Source organism: Odontesthes bonariensis, chromosome 16 (assembly GCF_027942865.1).
Source record: "Odontesthes bonariensis isolate fOdoBon6 chromosome 16, fOdoBon6.hap1, whole genome shotgun sequence".
NCBI lineage: Eukaryota > Metazoa > Chordata > Actinopteri > Atheriniformes > Atherinopsidae > Odontesthes > Odontesthes bonariensis.
The window spans coordinates 30,525,385-30,549,429 of NC_134521.1; the positions used below are offsets into that span (position 1 = coordinate 30,525,385).

The window sequence follows — 24,045 nt, forward strand, 5'->3', positions numbered from 1 at the left end:
TTTCAATTTTGAAACTAGTCCGTAAATAGATAAATAGCGTTATTTTTATTCAGTTGGTGATCAAACACGATGAAAAAAACAAAACAAAATATCAACTGAAACTAAAGTAAAATTTGTTGATGTATTCTTTGTAATTTTTGTTTCGATTTTAGTTGGGCTGAACCACAAGGGGGGAGGGCCTGCTCAATGCACATTAGCCTACGTGTTTATTATTTATATTTTTCTCAGAAAATGGCACGTTATGATAACGTTGCGGGAATGGGAGCCTGACTTCAGGTGAATTCTAAAAATGGAGCAAATCACTGCAAAACACGGACCCCCGGGGCAACTTTGCGCTGTAACCCATGCAACGTTTCAGTTCAGCTGATGTCTGCTTTGCAGAGGTCATTCACAAACTTATTCCTGTCACATTCTTAATGTAGCCTACATCTGCGTCTTTGTAGGCAATCATCTTCGTGTAGTCAATGTACTAAAATAAAACTTAGGATATTGTCCTAGGCCAGTGTGTTTACGCAGAGGGCGGGGTTTACACACTTAGTATTAACCTAATTAAATAGGCTACTCATACTGACCGTTTAACAAAATGTAGGCTATTCGTGCCCAAATATAGCCTAAGTGGCATAGGCAACACTCAGCATCACCGTTTCTTAACTGATAGTGCAGTATTGATAGTGCGAAGGGCGTAAAACATATGACAATATTAAATCATGCCGCAACTTAATAGGGTACTGTAGCCTATTGGAAAGTTTGCAGGTTGGCCTACAGCTTAGCCAGTGCAGGACTGCATTGATATTCAACAGTTCAAAAGTTTATTTCCTTCCGATACAATTGAAGATCCTTGCAAAACAAGCCTATACAAGCACTGTTGAACAGTTTGATAGCTCAACTACTACTGAAATACAACGACATTGTTTTTTCTGTGGACTTTTTCTTTTAAATGATTGATATCATCATTTATGATCACAGTGAGGTTACAAGGTCTGTGTAACGCTTTGCAGTGCTTTGATCCATTTTTAGAATTCACATGAAAAAGATGAAAATTGGGTTCAAAACTTCAATTTTCAATTTTCCAGACAACTCAGAAAACAGATAATTGATGTTGTTTGTTCATTTCATTGTAATTTGTCGGTGGAAAGTAAAATGAGTTAATATTCCAATTTTCAATTTCTGCGTCGTGGTTGGACTGAACCATGCACGCGGGGGCCGGGGGGATGTCTTGGCTCGAGTAGTGCCAGATGTGTTTTGTAGAGATAGGCCTACAAATGAAATGGATGGCAAGTCAGCTTGAGACGTACAGATCTGACAGAACGACTGGCTCAGCTGTAGACCAACCTGCAAACTTTCCAATGGGCTACAGTACCCTATTAAGTTGCGGCATGATTTAATATTGTCATATGTTTTACGCCCTTCGCACTATCAATACTGCACTATCAGTAAAGAAACGGTGATGCTGAGTGTTGCCTATGCCACTTAGGCTATATTTGGGCACGAATAGCCTACATTTTGTTAAACGGTCAGAATGAGTAGCCTATTTAATTAGGTTAATACTAAGTGTGTAAACCCCGCCCTCTGCGTAAACACACTGGCCTAGGACAATATCCTAAGTTTTATTTTAGTACATTGACTACACGAAGATGATTGCCTACAAAGACGCAGATGTAGGCTACATTAAGAATGTGACAGGAATAAGTTTGTGAATGACCTCTGCAAAGCAGACATCAGCTGAACCGAAACGTTGCATGGGTTACAGCGCAACTGCCCCCGGGGGTCCGTGTTTTGCAGTAGCCCAACTAAAATCGAAACAAAAATTCCAAAGAATACATCAACAAATTTTACTTTAGTTTCAGTTGATATTTTGTTTTGTTTTTTCATCGTGTTTGATCACCGACTGAATAAAAATAACGCTATTTATCTATTTACGGACTAGTTTCAAAATTGAAAATTGAAGTTTTGAACCCCATTTTCATCTTTTTCATGTGATTTCTAAAAATGTATCAAAGCACTGCAAAGCGTTACACGGACCTTACAAGATGCCAGCTGACTTTGTTGAAGTGTATCTCTGCTGTTGTTATTAAAAATAACAGCTTAAAGCAAAAGTTGTAATATGTTTTTTTTTTTAATATCAATTATTCTGTAAGCATCTTAGGTAACAACAACAAAGAAAAGCTATTTGGTCCCATAGATTCATTGATGGTAGAGGAAATTTATGTTTGCAGTATTCATCCAGCATCATCTGTGTTTCAGACTTAATTCTTATTTCATGAAATTTTATTAGGCTGTGTTATTTATGAGCAGATGTAGCCCCAGCCCCAAATATACAAAACAGCATCAGCTGTGGCCTGCAGTAACCAAATCCAAAGAGAAGTTGGAGTGGTTCTCTTGGCGTTTTGGCTGGTTTATATGCAGGATGGTCTGATCCAACTTTCTGATGGGGTCAGAGGAAGATCCAGGTCAAATGAGCACTGGATTAAGTACTATTTCATATGCAAATACTTGGTGGCAGGTCATGCAAATTATGTGGTGTATGTTTAGGCCTGAAGTGGCTTTAATGTGCTAGAATGAAATATATCCACATCAGTTTGGGCGTAGCAGCAACCAGGTACAGAATGCATATGCAACACCACCAATGTGAAGCAGCCGAAAAGGTGCTTAACGATGCTTTGTGGGTAAAAGGGAAGATTTACTAAATGGAAGTGAAATCAGCTATAATATTTTAAATGGAGACAGAGTTAGTCACAAAAAGACAGGAGTTATAGAGGTATAGGATCCTGAGATTTGTATTGGGAGTAACAAGGATGGAGAGGATGAGGAGGGAAGAGTTTATGAGGGTTTGCTCAGGAGAATAAATTGGTTTGGAAATGCACAGAGGAGAGATGCTAGGTATATTGGGAGAGTAGATGGAGCTGTCAGGCTGGAGGAAAAGAGGAAGTGATTTATAAATGTAGTGATGGGGACATGCAGGTGTTTGATAACACAAAAACAGCCTACAGTAGGATAATCTGTAGTATCCGCTAATGGGAGCAGCCGAAAGAAAAGGCGAAGGGGTTCATGAAATATTGGATTACTGAAAAAGTTTGAACTGTGACTGTATGGTGACAAGTTTTCTCCAGTTTTTGATTAGATTTCTGAAAATGACACATCCACTGCTGTTGCCTACTGAGGGGATGATGAGCAGCAGGTTATCTGGGGCTCAGCATGAGGGTTGCCTCTCTGCAGATCTCCTGATTGTTTCATGTTTGTCAGCACACAGAGGGATATGCCTTCACAGATTGTTAGATAACTCGCTCTATTAAAAAATGCCAACTTTTCTCTGAAGTGCAGATAGTTTCACTCACATAAACAAGATTTATTTTTTCACTTGACTTATACTGAAAGGATATGTAACAACAGGCACACTCAGTATGAGCAGCAGATGCCATTTCCTCATAATAGAAATTGTAATTTGCTTACATTTGTCAGCAGGTATAGGGTACTTTTATCTTGTTTGGGATTTTATTCACAAAGAGAAATGTTCCTATTGATCATTATGATCATTAGATTGTTGCAAACTTGTTGCAAAGAATGGCTACTGGTGGTAAACAATAATAATAGTTTCTATTTAAGAGGAAAGACTTAAACAGCTGGTTAAAGAAAGAAAAGAACAAAATAATGACAAAATCTAAATTTGAATACAAGCCATATAACTCAAGAGTATGTGTTAGTAGTCTATTAAAATGTATATACACAAAATAAAAGTAGGCTGCAGGACAAAACAGAGTGTATTCTTCACTAAGATGGGGGAAATTCACAAAAAACAGAGCTGAATTTCCTTTATTGACAAATCTAAAAATCTTATGTGGGGAACTATAAAGTAGTTTACAGTCTGTTTCCTAGAGCAGTCCCGTAAATCATTGTTAAGGGTGATTAGGCATCTAATGAATATGTGTATTATTACACAAGTTTTAAACTTTAATGTTCTTACATATTCCTGCAGTGATTAAACAACACATCAGTCATGCTTGATACTTTTATCCCCCCCTTGGAGTACTGGAGACATCTAGTGGCTGAATAAGTGTCAGTTTCATGGGCTATTATAAGACGTTTGTCACCTCAACCAAATCTAGTATTTTCTGAGTGCATATTTTTGAGGGTAAAATATGCACTCATGACTTGTTACTGACTGACTGGTTGTAGAACAGTTTCTAAGACCTAAACAAGTTCTAATGTCACAAACAGAAAAGCTGGGTCTCAGCTGGCCTGATTGTAGAAGCCAACATTTTGTTTTTGAAAAGACACTAAAAACATAAATGGCCCATAGACGTCTAGGTTAAAAACTAGGCCAAATTAAAATCAAAGGTCTATTAGAAGATTCCATTTATTGATATAACTATTAACAATTGGCCCAGATTAATTGGGAATCAATTGGGACTCAAACCATTTAATGTACCTGTGCTTCTCCTACATTGTGCTACAAAACACTGTTGATGGCAGCACTGCCAGTCAGATTCATTTGTTATTTTGCACATATGTATTCAGCCCTCTTTATGATGTCCTGGAAACATCTAGCTGGCGGTATACAACCTTTATAGGTCCATAAGAAGTACTGTTATTATAGTCAGAAAACGCTAAATAAATAGAAAACCACATTAAATATAAGATGTGTTGGAATATTGTCTAGTGGCCCAGTAAACCAAACTCAGTTTATAAATCCTGCACTGCATATGTATTCAATAGAACGAATTTCTTTAAGTAAAATTAGGCTTTTCACACTTTAATCATTTCAGCTTCACCTCATTGTGAACTACAACTAAAGTAAAAAGAAAACAGAAATGTGGGAGTCTTGGATCATGACTCCCATCAGATTTTGCTAGGTTTAGCAAAATCCACTGTGATGTGCTCATTCAAAATGCGCTTGTAATGTAAGTTAGTTTCTTGGTTTCTGTACGGGTGTCAGTCTGAATCCGTTTTGCTGGTTTATGAAACAGCGTTACAAAACATCTTGAGGTGGAATTTCGCTATTCTATTTCGCTATTCTATCTGTGGAAAATCTGTACTGTCTTTGTAACGCCATGATCAGATTCTTCAATTGGCCAATAAGATATCAAAACAAAGCTGCCGTGATGGTAGATTCGTCGCTGATTGGATCATTTTTAAATGACGTAAAAGGTAACTCTGTATTGATAGGTCGCTCTTCTGTCTTTAGTGTAGTACACTGAAGAGTACGTAGTACGTTGTTGCAGGATACAGGCAACCTGGACAAGGTAACTTGAAGCTCCGATTAGAAATAATACATATAACTTTATGCTAACATTCTTACAGGGAACCTCACAGGTTTGCTTTTTTTAAACACTGGTGTCTCTTAAATCAAGGAAATGTTTCTCATTCCATGCTGTAATTCCCATTTGAATTACATGCGTATTTCGCTAAACTTTCCTATGCGTTTGCGTTAATATATCGTTAAAAAGGGCTGCAATCAAATTATGAGTGCTATTTTCGTCAAAGGAAACCTAACAGAAAAAGATAGTCGTTGAGCTTTTTTCAAGTGAACCATGACGAAATGTTTTATATTCTCCGTCACTGAGTTAATGATGTAGCATTAGGCCAACGTGACTAAACGAAAAACTAAGGACAGGTTTAAGTTAGTTCCAAGTGTCCGGAAGCACCTGTGGGAGCAGCCTCTGAAAATGGTTTCCGCTCAAAACAAACCGTCGATGTTGAGTTGTAGTTCAGAAGTAAACCTTCTAAATGTAATTAATGTGTCGTTTAGAATGCTATCTAACAGATTTATCAGTTGTCACTTCGTCTTCAATAGAAACCCCACAGAAGCTGGGGCTGTGAAAGTTTAGGAAAACCACTCATTCTTTGTCATGGTGCATCTTTAAATAAAACCTCTGTCCCAAAATCAAAATAAGCTACATTAATATTTATGTAGGATTCAAGGGGCCACAAAGTTTATTAATGCTGAGAGGAAGGGCAGGTGGTGTCCGCATGTGATATTTGGCATCAGATTAATTTGTTTCTCCTCTGTCATTTCCAGATTCAGCCATGGACCTTGTGCTGAATGTTGCTGACTATTATGTCCTCACTCCATATGTGTACCCTGCATCGTGGCCTGAAGATGGGGCCCTGCGGCAGCTCATCAGCCTCTTGGTGGTGACAAACCTTGGGGCTGCAATCCTGTACCTGGGCCTGGGAGCCATCAGCTACTACTTCGTCTTTGACCACAACCTGATGAAACACCCTCACTTCTTAGAGGTATGAAGCCTGTGTCTCATTTTTTGGTCAGTGCTGTAATAAACTGTATGCACTGCTGAAACCTTCAATCAATTGAACTTTGTATCTACCAGGTCAGACCTGCCAGTTATTAGAGCGCACACATAACGTTTAAATTGCTTCAGAGGGTACTGTGATTATTATTTTTTTTTTAATTATGCTGTTTGTTATTTCACCCTCTGTAGTGTCACAAGTGTTGTTTCTGTGTAGCAACACTAAAGAAGTTTTGACTGTTATTTTTTTTTCATTACACAACAAAATGATGAAGCACTTCGAGCGGTGTATAAATGAGAACACACACACAGTCAGCCGCATCACACCACTAACGTTAAGATGTTTAACAGGTTGTAACAGCAACACAAATGTGGCATGGATAAAATACTACAATTAGATTTTGCATTAAATGTAAAATATGAAGTGCAGAGTGTGTTGTGATTTTAGTTGATTGAGAGTGTGGACGGCCTTCACAAGTCTGCTAGTTTGAGTTTTGGTTGACCCGTGTTGCCTCCCTGAGGGCAGGAGGTTGAATGGGTGGTTGCTGGGGTGAGAAGTGTTTTTGGCTCCGGAAAGGTAGTGGTTGTTTGAAATGCCCTGCAGTGAGGGGGGAGAGCAGCCCAAGATATTTCTCCCATCAGGCAGTATGTCGGGGTGCTGTCTATTGCAAAGATGCATTATCAGCCGTCTAGCTTCATCCACACTCTATAGAGAACACCTCAAGCAAATCTTCAAATTTGTTTATTTATTTATAAAGGTTTCCATTCACATTTCCTTATTCTTGTCTTCTGAATGTGAATCAAAAAGAGCAATAGAAATCTGGCTTGTGAGAGTACAATCAGGCCCTTAGAAAGAACCACTTAGGAACTCCATGGAAACTGTTTGGGAAAGGGTAGGTACTTAAAAAATGCACATGTACCATCTGTCTAGCATCCTATCTTACCAGTGAAGCTCACCCAATCCGATCTATGAAACTACCAGGCTGCAAATTAAGCTCTTGACTTGTCAGTAGAAGAGCACCTCACCTTTTTAATCAAGAAAAGCCTTCTGTGCTTTACTTTGTCTCATTGAAAAATTTCTCTCCAGTTCTGGGAGAACTAAGGCTTCAGTAGAGGCAGTGATAACTTATAAGGAGGTGCCATTGTTGGCTTTGGTCGCACCTAACACCCGCCTATAGCTGACAATAGAGCGAGCTTATTGATCTGAATTACTGTGCCGTGTCAACAAGCCTATAGCTTGCAGCCTTGCAAAATGGATTCTCTTCTGATCATTTCACAGTAATCCAGCTGCCACATAAAGTGTGTGAAACAGTGAAATAAGACTAATTCCTCATTTACAACCAAGTCTGTGAAACGACACAGACTAACTGAATCAGTGAAACGGCAGTGTACACAAATAATACCAACAATCCCATTCAAATCATAAACAGTTACCCAATTCAGCCATGATTATCAATGATATTATAGTTTAGATCATGGCTGATTGTTACCTGAATCCCTCTATGTATCACACTGTGCTTATGCCCTGCTTCCCTCATGTGCCTTGTTTTTAAAATCTGTTGGTATCTTGTCTTTCTTAGAATCAGGTAAGGAGAGAAATGAAATATGCGATGACGTCCCTGCCCTGGATCAGCATTCCCACAGTGGCTTTGTTTTTTGCTGAAGTGAGAGGATACAGCAAACTGTACGACAACGTCAGTGACTCCCCGCTGGGTAAGTTACAGAAGCTGCTTGTGTGGATTTGTCTTGAGGACAATGAGGGCATCTAGGTATTGTCTTGGTGCTGACCTCTCCTCTGTTCTCTCAGGTTGGTCTGGGCTTTTCCTGAGTATGATCTCCTTCCTGCTTTTTACGGACATGTGTATCTACTGGATTCACCGCTTCCTGCACCACAAGCTTATTTACAAGGTGTGTACACCTGTTTGTTTTGTTTCTTTGAACTCGCCAAATTCAATGTAACACCAAAAGTAGCATGCACAGATGTATTTTTAATTTTAATTTTTTTTTAAAATGTGGGTACACCCGTTAAAACAAGCCAACTGAATCCCTTCCCACTGCCAGTCGTAACGTATGTTTACCCTAAGTGTCTAGTGAAGGAATGGCGATACTCTGCATCCTGCAGGCTATGTCTGACCATAATTTCTGATAACCAAGACCTTCTGACAGAACTTGACTAGTTTACTGTTTTTCATTTGACCATGACCGTCATCCCACACAGTGGCGCTGTGAGCTGCCGTCGTTTGATCAGTCTCCTCTGTCTCATGACTTGTTGACCTCACAGTGAGACGTTGAGGTCGGTAAATTTGAAAAAAGTAAGCCTTGCTAACTCTTGAGGCTGGAGTACAGCACCCTCTTTGACCCAAAAGCTATGTTGTCTGGAGCCTTGTGCTCCTGGTAGGGCCTCCCATGACAAACTGGTCTCTGGTGAGGGGCCTGACGAAGAATGGTTCAGGGCAGGACGGCAGGCCCTAAGGGGGCAGTCCCCCCCAGCTAGCTATCTGGCTATTTTCACTCTATTGAATGCCGGCCATCTTGAATTTCAATGTCAAACCTAGGTTTGATGATTAAAATAATGTCAGATTCAGAATCCTTATGGTTGACTTGTATGAAAAAGTGCCTTCATACATGATTCTAGGTCGCCAGTCCAAATATGATTGTTTTGGGGGGTAACGGCCTAAAAAGGTTGAGAACCACTGTACTAGATGGCAGCCATCTTGAATTTCGCGGTCAAAACAAAGTTGTAATATCAAAATGATGATCAGATTTGGAATCCTCATGGTTGACTTCATACATGATTCTAGGTCATTCAGATCAAAAGTTATTTTTGAGAGATTGCGCCGGGCGCCATTTTGAATTTGGCTCTCTAGCAAAAAATGCTGGGATTTTTGGGAGGGACATGGGGGCTAAATCTTTTCTACAGGGTCCATAGAGGTCAAATCAATCATCAAAACATTGTTGCCAGAGGATGGTCACAGAACCTCACATTATGACCCGACAATGGGTACGCTCAGTCTGCGTGGTTACAAATGTGTGGGCTACGTGCAGTCAGCTGCAGGAAAACTGGTGAGGATGAAGAAATTTACGCCACACAGGCCTTCAGCATGAGCTGAAGCTCATGTTTTTGATCGTGTGTGTGTGTGTGTGTGTGTGTGTGTGTGTGTGTGTGTGTGTGTGTAAATGTATGTGTGTGTATATATATATATATATATATATATATATATATATATATATGCATATGCAAATGTTGTGTGTTGCCATTCTTTCTGGAAAAAAGAAATGCGGTTTGTGCTCCCAGCTCCCTTTCACAACATCTTTGGCCATTGTTTTGATTGAGAGACCACCAGGAACACAAACTGAGTTTAAAACTGTGTAGAAATGTATGAAAGGTGTAATCTTTATGTTGCCACAAACTGAGCTTTCATGTTTGGTGAATGTTGCAAAATGGAACGATGATCATAAAGCATATCTGAGTCCATCTTAATCATTTAAAGTCATTCTCATAAGATTACAAATTTGTCATAAAATCAAAGTATCAGTTTAAGTAAGTTTTAGTTTTCATTCCTTGTTAAAGCTGCCGTCGGCAGGTTTTCAAAATTCCGAGTCTAAAGTCGGAAAATTCGAACTTTCAGGTCCCTCCCCCTCTGTGGACGAGGTTGTGCACGTGAATTCACACCAGTGTGCGTGCACACAAGCTGGGGGCAGACTCACGCTCAGCATGGTTGGTGACTGTTCTGCTCAGATAATAGATAAATAATAAACCTAACGTGATTGGTTAAAAACAGCCGGGAGCGCTCGATTTTAGCAAGCACGATTACAGGCTTTGGAGGGAGCTACAGAATTCGGGATTTTTCCTAAACAGCCTATTTAATATTCTACTTCCAGAATCCCATGACAGTTCAAGCTAATATGACTAAAAAAAAGTTGCCGACGGCAGCTTTAAGAGGGCTGAGTTCTGAAAGGCCACAAAGAAGACATTAGATTTGAATTATATATATTCCAAATAAAGTTGAATAGATGAGGGGTATGAACTTCAATAAGTCTTTGATGTTTGGAATTGAGAGACACAAAGTGACAGGATATAGATTTCATGATTACTTTAAACAAATGTTAATTATTATCAGATTAATTCATCCGTTTGCCCTCTCGTCCCCAGATGTTTCACAAACCGCACCACTTATGGAAGATCCCCACTCCCTTTGCCAGCCATGCCTTTCATCCAGTCGATGGCTTCATGCAGGGACTCCCATACCACATCTACCCCTTCTTCTTCCCCCTTCACAAGGTGCTCTATTTAGCTCTTTACGTTTTCGTCAACATCTGGACCATCTCCATCCATGATGGCGACTATCGTGTTCCTGATTCTCTGACGACTGTCATCAACGGCTCAGCTCACCACACTGACCATCACCTGTTCTTTGACTATAACTATGGTCAGTACTTCACTCTGTGGGACCGCCTGGGAGGCTCCTACAGGCACCCGTCGGCTCTGATGGGGAAGGGTCCCCTCGATCTGATACGGAAACTTCAAGCCGAGGGAAAGTTAGGAGACGACAGAGCAAAGGCCAAACAACAAGTGAACGGACATGCTCAAAGAGAAGTCACATGTAAGGAGGAGTGACGGCTGGGGGTGTTTATGATTAATTTCTTCTCTCTATTTTTGTAGAGACAATGGTCTACACCCTAATTCTGCTGGAAAAGCTGACCAAGAATAATCTGAGTGTGTGTTTGCCAAAAGAAGTCATTGTGAGATTTTCCATTCAAAGCATGTAACATGGCTGATTGGTGTCATTCGAAGTAAGCATTTAGGTTACTATTTTCACATATACGAACCATGCCAGCTACTCAGAGAAACTCACAAATTATGCAGTTAATAGGCCCGAGGAGCATAAAAATGTGGAGCTGCTACACAGTTGGTGATGAACACTAACTATTCAGTGAAATCTAAATCAGTGTGAACCTGAACCATACTCATGGTTAAGCAACAATACTAACCCTGCACTAGCTGCCTCTTTTCAGCTTAGTTCACATTTTCATGTTATGTAGGGTGCCGATCTGAGGCAAATCAGCTTTGGTGTGGGATTATGAATCCTATGCAATCATATGTGTGAATGCTCCAAAGACGCCAACATTTCATGTGTACAGAATCATGCTTTCTGTTGTAATTAAGCAGTCAGATGGACATTTTTATTACCATAACCCATATAAAGTTATGTTATCCTTTTTCTTCTTTGGACAAATATCAATTTCTGCTAAATAAAGCCAGGTTTTGAAACTGCACTACATTTTTTTTTTTCATGTCGTGAGAGAGCAAATGTTAAATGATTGTATTTAAAACCATTTTAGTTTTTCAACTTTTCAAACCTGCGTCTGACCCCCCCCCCCTTATATATATTCTTTTCCTGCATCTGATGTAAATTCCTATTAAAATGTACAAAATTGACCTGATCCTTTTAGACATTTTACACATCTGTCCCCAACATTTCCATGCAGCCTTTTTGAACCCCTAAACCTGCTGAATAATTTAGGTGAGAACCTTAGCTCTGACTCACCCTTTGTAAAAGTGGTTGTAAATGAATAGATCATTTCTCCATGGCTCGAATAAAAACAACAAGAATATAAAAAAATAAAGTGCCAGAGTAGTTGGCTGCACAGCTCTCCCGGGATAAGACCGTGGTAGTGCGCTTAATCAGCGTAGAATATTTGGTTCCAAGTGGTTCACCTCACATTTGCTGGAACATTGCGCTAACCTAATAAACCACACTTGGAGAAGCTATCATATGATGGCACCTGGTTTTTAAGTTTCAAGTTGTGCTACTGAGTAGACAGTCGGGACAAAATGAGTGTAAGATGAACTTTAACATGTAGATCATTTTGTATTCTGACATTGTCAATAACTTGGACATGCCTGACATTGAAGAACCTTTTTATTAGACGAATCACATTTTCTCTCTCTGTTGGGAACGATTATATCATCGGTGTGAGAATAAAAATGTACTTTACTAAATGAGTTTATACAGAGTCCAGGTACTTTTTAAATATATTTTTTTTGTATATGAATAATAAGTGCATCTTTATTCTTGTCCATTTCTACTTGTTTCAGCCCCATCCAATAGGGATGCTTCTGGAATTTGTTCAGTTGTCATGAAGATGGATCTGACATCTTGTTCTAAATTCAAATTTTGTCCTTGAAAATTATAGTATTACACATCACACAGCCTTCATCCACACAGGGAGCTTGTTCTTACATTAGCCTTAATGCTGACATGTGTCAGCTAGGGAGCTTGCATGTCAACATATATATCGGCACCATCTGCTGTAATGTTGAGAGCTCTGAGTAGCCAACAAAGCTTCGCTTGGGATTTTCATGTCTATCTAGAATTTAAGAAAAAGTTAATTTTCTGATGTGTTGCATAAATCAAAGAGAATTCAGATTCTCAAATTCTGTTTTAATTAGGCAAAGTTTTTAATGAAGCATTCACATTACAAGGTACTTGCGTGTACAAAGTGTGAAGCTCTGCAGATAAAAGAACATTAAATACAAAATGGAATGCCAGTATTACACATTATAACGGGTAGATTTAGTGTGCTGTAAATACAAGCAAAAGGAGAAAAAAAACAGAGGCTTCCCAGCTTCTTTTGGTTTCAAGTTCAGAAATACACGAGAGGAAAAATATAACAACCGCATGAGTGATATCAGCTGATGATGAGGCCTTTCTGCACATGCTCATTGGATGTCCAACTTCCTTTGTATGGTGACACACAGATTATGTGCAGTGTTGCTGTGTCGTGTCAGTATTGTCAGTCAGCTCAGCAGAAAAAGAAGGGCATCCAGAGGAAGGATCTCATAGCCGTCCCTGCAGCCATGCCTGCCAGTAACCCCAGTGCAACACTCTCTGCAAAGCCATCAAAAGGGTCTCTCTGAACAACCACCTGGTGGACTCCTAAAGAAGCACATAGAGGAAACATTTAAAGGGGATAGAGAATCAAAATCATCTTTTTCACATTTTTGGTGTTAGTTCTGAGTCTCCCCGCTGTGGGGAGTACACACGAAGTGCCAGCAAGTGTCAGAACCTCTGTTTCAAGTACTCCCCCTTTTTTGAATATCCCCCAGAAAAAGTGCCAATCTGTTTTTGTGAAAAAGTGACGTCACTTTTTCAGCAATCGCCCCCCCACACCCAAATCCACAGCCACCCCGTTTCAGACACACCCCTTCGGCAAGAAACAGGAACTGGTGTGCCTTCCAAGGCTGTGAAAGCGGACTACGATCATTACATATTCTTCCCCCGGAAAGCAATGTTTGCGATCAATGGCTTTTATTTATTTTTAAAGGGGCACTAGGTAGCATTTTCACCTAAAATTACAGCCTTCAGGAGTTTACCAAAGGTTAAACAAGTCAATAGTAAGCGAATGAAGCCTGTCTCGCTCCCATCAGGGGTCTGTATGCTGAAAATCCCATATGTAACTTCAGCAGTAGCGACCCGCTTCTGAAGTGTCGTGATGCGCGAGAAGAGTCGTTTGTGTTTACGGCACTTAGCTAGGTACTGTATGCTAGCTGTAGTTGTAGGCTATGTGTTCGCTTGCGTTGAAGAGCCAACACCAAGCGTTTCATATTCTGCCTTTCACAGACTGAATATGAAACGTTTGATGTTGGCACTTCCCATCTTTGTGAAATTTCTCCAAGCGTGATCTTGTTCATCTACCATAGTGATCTGCGTTTTAGATCGCAAAGAGACAGGTGATGATGGTGCTCTAATTCCTCCTGAGTTCGAGACGTAGCCTAGCTTCAGAAATACACGGACTGACCTGATTAGAATAAGAATAGCGTTTTGATCCGAACAAGAATTGTTATCTACAAATGAAAATTGATTCATTTGTGATTGTAATCGGAATAGTGTAGAGCTAGTTTGCGTTTATTGCGGCGTGTGTTGGTAGTGCCTGCGCACATCTGTCTCAGATGTAACTTTTGTAAGTGTCTGCTAATACAAAGGAATCACTCCACGAATACACCATGATGAGGGAAGAATCCCATTCAAGATCAGCAACAGTCCATCCATACATCCATACATCCATTATCTGCCGCTTGTCCGGGGATCGGGTCGCGGGGGCAGCAGCCTGAGCAGAGAAACCCAGACGAGCTGTCCCCGGCCACTTCCTCCAGCAACAGTATTATAGCATATTATCTTGAGTTCTCTCTTCAGAAAATCTCTGATTATAGTATCTTACGTGGGCAGTCTACACTTGTGAATCAGATGACCTAACTGCACTGACTAAATAACACAACGGCAGCATTCGCCACGATGGTTAGTTAGTGGGTGTGTACAGGTGGGCATTTTTACGACAGTGTAGAATTTCAGTTTGACCAATAGAGATCGCTATACTGCCGCTAAACTACCTTGTATCCCTTTAACAGCATCCCCAGTACATACAACCGCCGACTTTTCCTTTGCGCTGCGCATTTCACGGAGTACAGTTTCACAAACCTTGCACGATTCCGAGCAGGCTTCAGTCGGAATTTTGCTCAGTAGAGGGTCAGTGCCGACAGGGACAGACACAGACTGCAGCGAGGGCAAACGACGCATTCTAAACCCAGCATAGTAACATAGCTGTTTCAGAGAGCCTTTTAGGGAGGTTCTCAGCCATTACAGACCCAACCAATTTTTTTTGGGATACATATCACATCACAGAACAAGGATTAATGCCCCATTCAACCTTTCTCTATCACCTTTAACTCTAATATCATGGCTGTCATGTTTCGTAAAATATAATGTGGGAGGTATTCAGATATATGGTGGATTGTACTCTGATCATTTTCATTCCTGTGACATATTAAAAAAAAAACATTTTTCTCAAACACATGCTTTGTCAAGGTTACATGTTATAGTTTACTTTCATGATAAACATAAAAGCGATTACAGTTCAGAAATCATAAGAAATATTGGCTTGTTAAATAGGAAGCTAGAAAAAAAGTATATTTGGAAACTCAGAAAGTTAAAAACAGGTGTCACATAGCACTGAATTCTTAGACTATATACAGACTGGCAGAAATATAAATGGGTATTTTAACACAGTGACTAAACAAAACAACCAAAAAAGCACTCTCACACTCACTCCTCGGGTCAATTTAGAATCACCAATTACCCTCACATGTATGTTTTTGGACCCAGAGAGAACCCACATGTTCACAGGGAGAACCCAGCTGAGATTCAAACAGGAAGCTGTCTGTTCCTGTGAGATGACTGTGCTAACCACCACACCACTGTGCGGAGAGGTTCAGGCTGTCGATAAATAAATATCCAGCTTTTATGCTTTATTCCCACAGAAATATGCTTTTAAGCCCCAGAGCCATGCTTAACCCTTTAATGTCCTCACTGAGAAGACGTGAATGGAAAAACGTTTCTTTGCGTTTATTAATTTCTTTGAGTAACTAATAATAAAAATCAATGTTTTTTTTTCACAAAATGATTACAGATGTCACTTCATAATGAATTTGTGAAAATTTGAAAAAGTAATGGCACTTAATTTACTTTCTTTGCTCAGGTAGGTTTACTACCATATTCTTAATAAAATCCAGATACTGTTAAAATTTCTCGATCAAACGGAAGGGAAGAACTTCAAAACGTTGAGATCATTATGGGAAAGGGACCCTTTGCTCTCGAAGAACACGCGTACATTTTACATTTCATTTACATCAAAGTCAAATGCTGCCTTTGCCCATCTGTAGAACAGGTGTATGTACTTAAAACAGAAACACTCTCTTAGCATAGCTGTTACTGTTATTAGGAGTATTGTTGTACAGCATGAATAGAAAAAAGGTTGCTTTTGTATATTCACTTCATTACTGATTTTAAGCACCCCATGATGAGAGCATTCAGTGCCCCAAATCGAGCTCCACATTTGGAATTTGATTACGGAGCGAGCAGGTGTGCAGAGGTAAACAGTTGAAGTTGGTGCATCCCGAAAAACAGCATGACTTTACTGGATTGCCGGGTTTTACTGCCAAAGGGAAAGAGGAACCAATGTTCACTGATTATGTTTGTTGTTTGCACCCGCTGCTCTTCATTCACACTCCGACATACTGACTGGATCCCGGATGCTCAGCTGTTTTGCTGTTTAAAAGCTGAGCCATGAAATAGTCCTGTCTCAAGGCTTTCCAGACCTCATGGCTTGGTTGTCAAAGTAACATACACTTACAATGAAACCTTATTCAAACTGTTGTCTACTTGCACATTTATTTCCAATATTTATTTTAGGCACAGGTGGACCCCATTCAAGTGTAAAAGCATATTAGGAACAAGAACAGACGTAAGAGGCACCAGAGTTCATTCGCAAATGTCATAACAAAGGGTCTTATCATTTTTAAACAGACTTTGTCCATTAACTTAATTTCCTCCACCCAAAAGTAGTCAGAATTAGACATAATGACTAACTAAGCTTGAATTAGCTTAAATGATAAATATAACATACCAGGTCCTGCTCCAGGTGTAATGTAGACAGTGTGGTGACCGTTAAGTGGGACAGCCTGGTAGGAGTCATCATATGGGTCGTATGTGAACATCTAGATCAGGAGAAAACATAGATTTTAGCGCCAGGATGGTAAGAGTTCTCTGATCAGCTCTCACAGACAGCATGGAGAAGAACTCACTGGGTTTCTCTTGGTGTCGAGTAGAGTCAGTTTCCACGCTCTGAAAAACAAATGAAAGAGAATGAGGAGCGGGCAGATGGTTGTACAGGAAGAAAGAACAGACTAGGGTGATGCGTGAGTACCCACAGAGATTCGTCTTCACTGTTGGCACACAGGCTGAGTGTTGAGCCGTCTCTGAGGTGAACCACAATGAGATTCTCCCTGGGATTACTCTCTGGTGGCGTCACACCTACAGACACAAAGCAAACATTGTTTCCTCTCGTACTTCATCTGTCTGCACTCATAAAGATGACCTGAAGTGGCCACAATTCCATTTTTCTCTTTCAACCTTAAAGGAGAAGTTTGTTTTTTTAAAACCTGGACCTTATTTCTGGCATAAAATATGTTCCCCTTTAAAAAAAAAAAAACTTCCCCTTTAAGTAATTCTGTTGTGATCACTTATCATACAGGTTGGGTCAACATGAACTGTAACTTATATGAACAAGTGTTTTGTCTGTGTTACTTATGTCACTCTCACTCAATAAGAGCATGATATGTGGAAACCCCATACACACATTGTTTTCCATTCAACAATTAATGTAGAATTCATTCAACCCACCCATATAAATTGAGACACTGCTCAAGTAAAAAAGTTTAATCAACCCTTTAACTTTAACTTTATAAAAACCAAACATATTCAATTTCAACAACATGGTTACTTAAAGGTAGCCTGGGTGCCAGCCGAACTTAGCCCCGCCCATAAAAGTTTTGGTCGGGAAGTTCGGTCTGGCTCTGCTCAGTTGGGAAATCATTATGCCCGACCAAGAATCGGTCGACCCAATCAGATTGCCAGGGCGGGCTTTATACGATGATGGACAGATGATCAACAGGGACATTATCGACTACGTCACTAAAGAGCTGAACATGGCTGCCGCTGGAGAGCTAGGGTGTGTAGATTCTGCCATTGAGTCTGTTCTACAGGATCTCCACATTACATTCATTTTGAAAGACGGACAGAGGAACGCGATAAAGGCTTTTATCGATAGAAAATATGTTTTTGCCGTCCTTCCTACAACAAATGTGTGTGTTGCTTAATCTACGTCACATACTACGTTGCTCTGATTGGTTGTAGGTCTATCCAATTGAGCGAAGAGGCATTTTTTCTCCTGGTTCGGTTGAAACACGCCCCATACTCAAATCTCTATTGAGCGGTATCAGACTCACATTCTGACTAGAATCGTGAGTATGACGTAGTCAGGCTAACTTAAAGGCGGGGTAGGGGATCTTTTTCTGGAACATTTTTTTACATATTGCTTGAAATACTCTTCACACCCCCATTGCAACCAATTAATTAAAAGTTTTGACACAAATATGAAAAGTTTTAGTGGCCTCTAGAACGTACAATCTAGGAAAAACAGTATCCAATCATTGTGAACGGACCGTTCACAATGATTGGATACTGATGCCGTCTATCAAACTGCAATCTGCTCCTCCCTCCCCCTCCTTCTCCCTGTGCGCGTACCCTGCTCCGTGAACGTCCAGAAGCTTGGCAGGAAGCTAAACTAGAGCCAGCTTGGCTAGCACCTAGCATTATTAAACGTATAGTTAGCATAAACTAAATACTAAATACTAAATACGGCAACAATCGATGCTTGCTGTCAGAACAGCGCTCGTGCACCTTCATGTACTCTAGAGGCGTGCCTTCGGGGGAAAAGTGAAGAAAAGGGTTGGGACTTTTTACCTGTGTATTTTCAAAATGCAGCTTCGCTGGACTCAAAATCCAGGATCTCCTACCCTACCTTTAAAGGTGGGGTAGGGGATCTTTTTCTGGAGCATTTTTTTACATATTGCTTGAAATACTCTTCACACCACCATTGCAACCAATTAATTAAAAGTTTTGACACAAAAATGAAAAGTTTTAGTGGCCTCTAGAACGTACAATCTAGGAAAAACACTATCCAATCATACTGAACGGACCGTTAACGATGATTGGATTCTGGTGTGTCTATCAAACTGCAATCTGCTCCTCCCTCCACCTCCTTCCCCCTGTGCGTGTACCCTTCTTCGTGCCCAGAAGCTTGGCAGGAAGCTAAACTAGAGCCAGCTTGGCTAGCACCTAGCATTATTAAACGTATAGTTAGCATATACTAAATACTAAATACGGCAACGATCGATGCTTGCTGTCAGAACAGCGCTCGTGCACCTTCGTGCTCGTGAAGAAGCATTTGCGCGTTCATGTACTCTAGAGGTGTGGCTTCGGGGGGAAAGTGAAGAAAAGGGTTGGGACTTTTGACCTGTGTATTTTCAAAATGCAGCTTCGCTGGACTCAAAATCCAGGATCTCCTACCCTACCTTTAATAAAGAAAGAAAACCATATACTTGTGTGGAAATTTGTGCAATGTGTTTTTTTTTCATGTTCGTTTCAAGTTATTATTTTAGGGTGTTTGATTTCCAATTATATGTATATGTGTATTATCATAATGAACACAGACCGTTCAATTATATGGTTTTGACATATCAGGAAATTGATAAGAAAAAAATAATCATCTGTTCCTTACCAGTCTTTGAATTATGTAAATCCAATCTCAGATGAACAACAACTTTTTTTTTTTTTTTTTTAACAAAAATTAAACCAAAATACAGAAACAGCGCATGAAAAACCAAGCTGCCACTTACTGCTTCCATAGGAATTAAGAGGCTAAGTAGCAGCCATGTGCTGCTAATAAAATGCGCTCGTTTAATTGATCATCAGTAAGTGTGAGCACCTCTATAAAAACAGAAGTTTTGTCAGTTTTTTGGTCTGAAGCATTCAGGTGTGTGTCAACACAATGCCAAGGAGGAAAGACATCAGCAACGATCTTAGAGAAGAATTTGTTCTGGGCGGGAGTATAACTACATTTTCAAACTATTTGGACTCCATCATACAGAGAGAGAGATTATTCACAGGTGGAAAATATTCAATACAATTGTCAGTCTTCACAGGACCAAAAAAACCATGAGCTACATCTCAGACTCTACAGGCCTCAGTCAGCATGTGAAATATAAAAGTTCATGACAGTACAATTAGTGAAAGACTGAACAAATATGGCTTGTTTGGAATGGTTACAGGAGAAAGCATCTTCTCTCAAAAAAGAACATGGCAGCATATCTCAGGTTTGTAAATTTACATCTGAACAAACCACAAGACTTCTGGAATAATGTCCTCTGGACAGATGAGACCAAAGTGGAGATGTTTGGTCATAATGCACAGCAGCATGTTTGGAGAAAACCAAACACAGCATATCAGCACAAACACCTCGTACCAATTGTCAAGCACGGTGGTGGAGGGCTGATGTTTTGGGCTTGTTCTGCAGCCACAGGACCTGGGGTCCGTTTCACAAAGCAGGTTCAACAAACTCTGAGTCCATTCCTGAACTCTGAGTTGATCTACTCTGAGATAGAAAACTCTGAGTTTTCAGTTCCAGAAACGCCGATTTGAGTGAGTTTAGTGAACTCTGAGTTGTTTCACCTTGAGTTTAGCGCGTGCACCACAACTTTAAAAAGCCAGCATCAATGGAGCTCCGATTCGACGAGTCACCATAGTAACGGGAAAGAGGAGGGACTACGTTTTTCACCAACCAATTGGAAATCTTAATGCGCTCACACGGCGAGTTTCAACACGTTTTTGGAAAGAAGTGCAACACCGCTGCAGCTACAAAAGCGTAAGTGTAAATGTAGTCCTTTGCAATCACAATAATATAATAGGGGAAAACTGCTTGAATTCATTTATTTAATTTGGGTGCATTCCCACGGGGGAGAAGCGCACTTGGCAGCAGATTAAGATGAAATATAAAAACATTGTTCAAACAGGTGAAACTTTGGTATGGGGGTACCTAACTTTGATCATGCTATTTCACTGTGCAGTTGTTTTATCCCCAACATAATGCTGTTTTCACACACATACATGTCTTCTCATCTATATCATGTTCTGTTAAATAATTAAGCCTATTTAAACTAACACAGACTTCTACTCAGCCAACAGAAAGAAGGCAGATGCCCGTAAAACGGGTGGTGGCCCAGCACCGCCACCTCTAACAGAGGCAGAGGAGCTGGCCCTAAACCAGAATATTGGAGGGCCAGTGGCTGAGTGGCACCCCCAAGACACAAGTGCCTTTATAAAATATAGGCCTATATATATCTTTTTTAAGCCTATTCACACAAATATGTATTTGTCTTTTATTTGTTTTTTTTATTTGTCTTTTTTTCTTTTGTCCCAACAAAATTCTGATGGTGCCGCTCAAAAAGATAATTGTCTGTAAATGCAAAAATCTAAGTGCGGTCTGATAACCATCTCTGACGAATATTTAATTCTCTGCGCAATAATGCTGCAACTTCATCCACGGAATAATTGTCAAAAGGACATGCCATGTTCGTGAAAAAAGTCGTCTCTTACTGTGCCTAAAGGACTTCTTGAACTAGAAGAACTAAACTATGCCAACACTTGCTCTGCTGACTGAATGAATGAGAAAATCAAATGCCGTGTGTTGCTGAAAGAGGGCGGAGACAGAGAGAAACTCGAGGTTCATTGAGTAAAACCTGGTCCCGACCATGTTAGGTTCATAGAGTCTGTTAATACGGTAACTGACCGAGAGCTTAGGTTACCTCTCTTTGTGAAACAGGCTAGAGTTACCCCTCTTTCTCGGGGTTGAGTTACCTCCCTTTGTGAAACGGAAAACTCAGAGTTTCCCTCATTTCAGGGTTAATAAACTCAGAGTTTTCACTAAACCTGCTTCGTGAAACGGACCTCTGGATACCTTGCAGTCACCTTGAGTCCACCATGAACTCCTCTGTATACCAAAGTATTCTAGAGTCAGATGTGAGGCCATCTGTCTGACAGATAAAGCTTGGCTGAAACTGGGTCATCAACAGGACCATGATCTCAAACACAGCAGCAAATTTACAACAGAATGTCTGAAAAAGAAAAGAATCAAGGTGTTGCAATGACTCGGTCAAACTCCAGATCTCAACCTGACCGAAATGCTGTGGTGGGACCTTAAGAGAGCTGTGCATAAACCAATGCTGCAAACATCAATGAACTGAAGTTACTCTATAAAGAAGAGTGGGCCAAAAAACTTCACACTGGTGTGAGAAACTGATAACATCATACAGAAATTGATCACCTCAAGTTATTGCAGCTAAAGGTGGTTCTACAAGCTGCTGAATCATCGGATCATTTTTGTTAAATAGATAATGAAACAATGTAATGCCATGTGTTGTTGTTGATCTGGGGATGTATTTAGCTAGTAATAAGACCTGGTACATAATGTCTTTGAACTGTAAGATGCTGTTTCACATGGCTGTATATTATATATTCCCATGCTGTACCTCCACATTCCAGGCCTGACCGCACATCGATACATGTCATCTTGAGATTGATACGTTGCTCCAGCTCTCGTCTGCTGTCACTCTTGTAGAAGCAAAGACTGCCATCCACCCAAAGATCACACCAGTTTAGCTTCCAGCGTTTTAGGACAGAAGCTTGAGAGGAAACACATGTCACAGTATAACATAAGTGTGTTCTTTGAAAGTGCTGTGAAATTGGTTTTTGCACAAATCTAACATTTCCAAAGTCTAGTGCTCTTTACAGGGTTCATGGTGTGTATTTACACACCTGTATGTTTCTGAGATACAAACATGTTTTGTGTTCATTCCACTATAAGCCTAGCAACCTCTCATAAATTCAAATAATTCTGTTTCTTTTGCGGTTTTGCTTTTGGATGTTGTGTTTTTCTCAGCACATAGATCCACACTGATGATCCTTGGTAAGCCACTTAGCAGACGTAGCCAAGGACAATTAATAGGATTGTAAATTACCAAGGCTTGGGTTTCATAACAGGAACTGTTTTGCTTTCCAGAACAGTCCCCCTGCCTCGTTTGAAATTCTGTCATAAAGACAAGCTGAATTTATGCTTGAAATTGAATGATAAATGCAAAGGAAACCTTTTTCTGCAAAAAAATGGTGCATGATGTGTAAAAAAATACCCAGTATTGTAGAATAATGAGCAATTGGAGCGGACCGATAAATCAGTTGAGTTAATGTTAATGTATCACAGATCAGCAAGTTTCATCTGGGCGACAAGACATTAAAAACAATGTATATTTTAAACAACTGGTTCACTAGTCTTCTACTGGAAGTTATTCTCTCAGCTCACATTTTGTTTTCCTTATATGATTGTGTATGTTGATGTTGTTGGAAGTCTGATGCAGCACCTCTTCGGTGTGAGAAAAGTTTCCCCGTGGGACAAGAAAGTTGATTTTATCTTATCTTTTATCTTTAGCGTTGTGGTCATAGTTCTTTAAAAGAACCAAGAATCCTCTTGAGAGGTTTTATTGTCAAAAGACAGACATTTTAGTAGGATCTCCCTCGGAACTTTTGTATAGGTTGGCCTGTTACCTAAGATAAGATATCCATAGCTTAGCAGTTTGCAGAAAAGGCAATTGCCTTCAGTGGATTGTGTTTTGAAATTTACCTTGTGTATTATTGGAAAAATCCAGAGGAAGACCATGAATTTATTTGACTTTTCAGGGGTGTGGTCTGCAAAAATACAATGATTTAAAGAGGTTTTAAAGTGGGTTTTTGTTGTTAATTACATGTCACTTTGTTCCATATTCAAAATCTTAGCTTATTTTGGAAAATGTTTATTTTTGGGTTAGATCTCTACATGTTTTTGTGGTCTAGTTCATGTTTTTCCTTCTCAATATATCCACTGATTTTGTTTGATAAAAGTGAAGGAGAAGGCTATATCTGCTGACTAAAGGTTATGTAATTCGTAATTCAGGAGAGGCGGGGGACCTCAGAGACACCTCATTCCTCATCTGACTCTTATTATTTCCTGTTATCTCTCTCCTACCAGCTTTGCAATAAAAGATAAAAAAATAATAATAATAAAAGATCATTGATGCGCAATAATGAAATCAGAAAAAGTCAGAAAATTAAGTTGAAGGTCTATCGCATGTTCACAAAACCAATGATCCTGACTCACTCTTTTATTCTTGTAACACTTCTGAGGAACTGGGAGCTTTTTATTTATTCATCAATTCTAACAGGTAACTGACAATGAACCTGTTAGCAGCACCATTTTAAAAGCAGAGGCTTCCGAGTATGTGCTCTTGTCAAAGCTACCATCAAAGAAACCAAAA

General features: G+C 39.9%; 2 protein-coding genes across 2 annotated transcripts; one reads left to right on the plus strand and one right to left on the minus strand.

Moving 5' to 3' along the window:
- Window positions 1–5,172: 5,172 nt before the first annotated feature.
- sc5d (sterol-C5-desaturase) lies at window positions 5,173–11,690 on the plus strand. The gene is made up of 5 exons (XM_075486900.1): window positions 5,173–5,240; window positions 6,017–6,234; window positions 7,826–7,958; window positions 8,053–8,153; window positions 10,399–11,690. Exons 2-5 carry the CDS (start codon window positions 6,025–6,027, stop codon window positions 10,861–10,863), a joined length of 909 nt encoding a protein of 302 aa, XP_075343015.1. The 5' UTR covers window positions 5,173–5,240; window positions 6,017–6,024; the 3' UTR covers window positions 10,864–11,690.
- Window positions 11,691–12,713: 1,023 nt separating this feature from the next.
- plekhb1 (pleckstrin homology domain containing B1) lies at window positions 12,714–22,359 on the minus strand. The gene is made up of 5 exons (XM_075487399.1): window positions 22,231–22,359; window positions 17,014–17,116; window positions 16,888–16,927; window positions 16,710–16,800; window positions 12,714–13,186 (listed from the first exon to the last, which is right to left on the minus strand). The coding sequence occupies exons 1-5, from the start codon at window positions 22,268–22,270 to the stop codon at window positions 13,053–13,055; spliced, it is 408 nt and encodes a 135-aa protein (XP_075343514.1). The 5' UTR covers window positions 22,271–22,359; the 3' UTR covers window positions 12,714–13,052.
- Window positions 22,360–24,045: the final 1,686 nt, after the last annotated feature.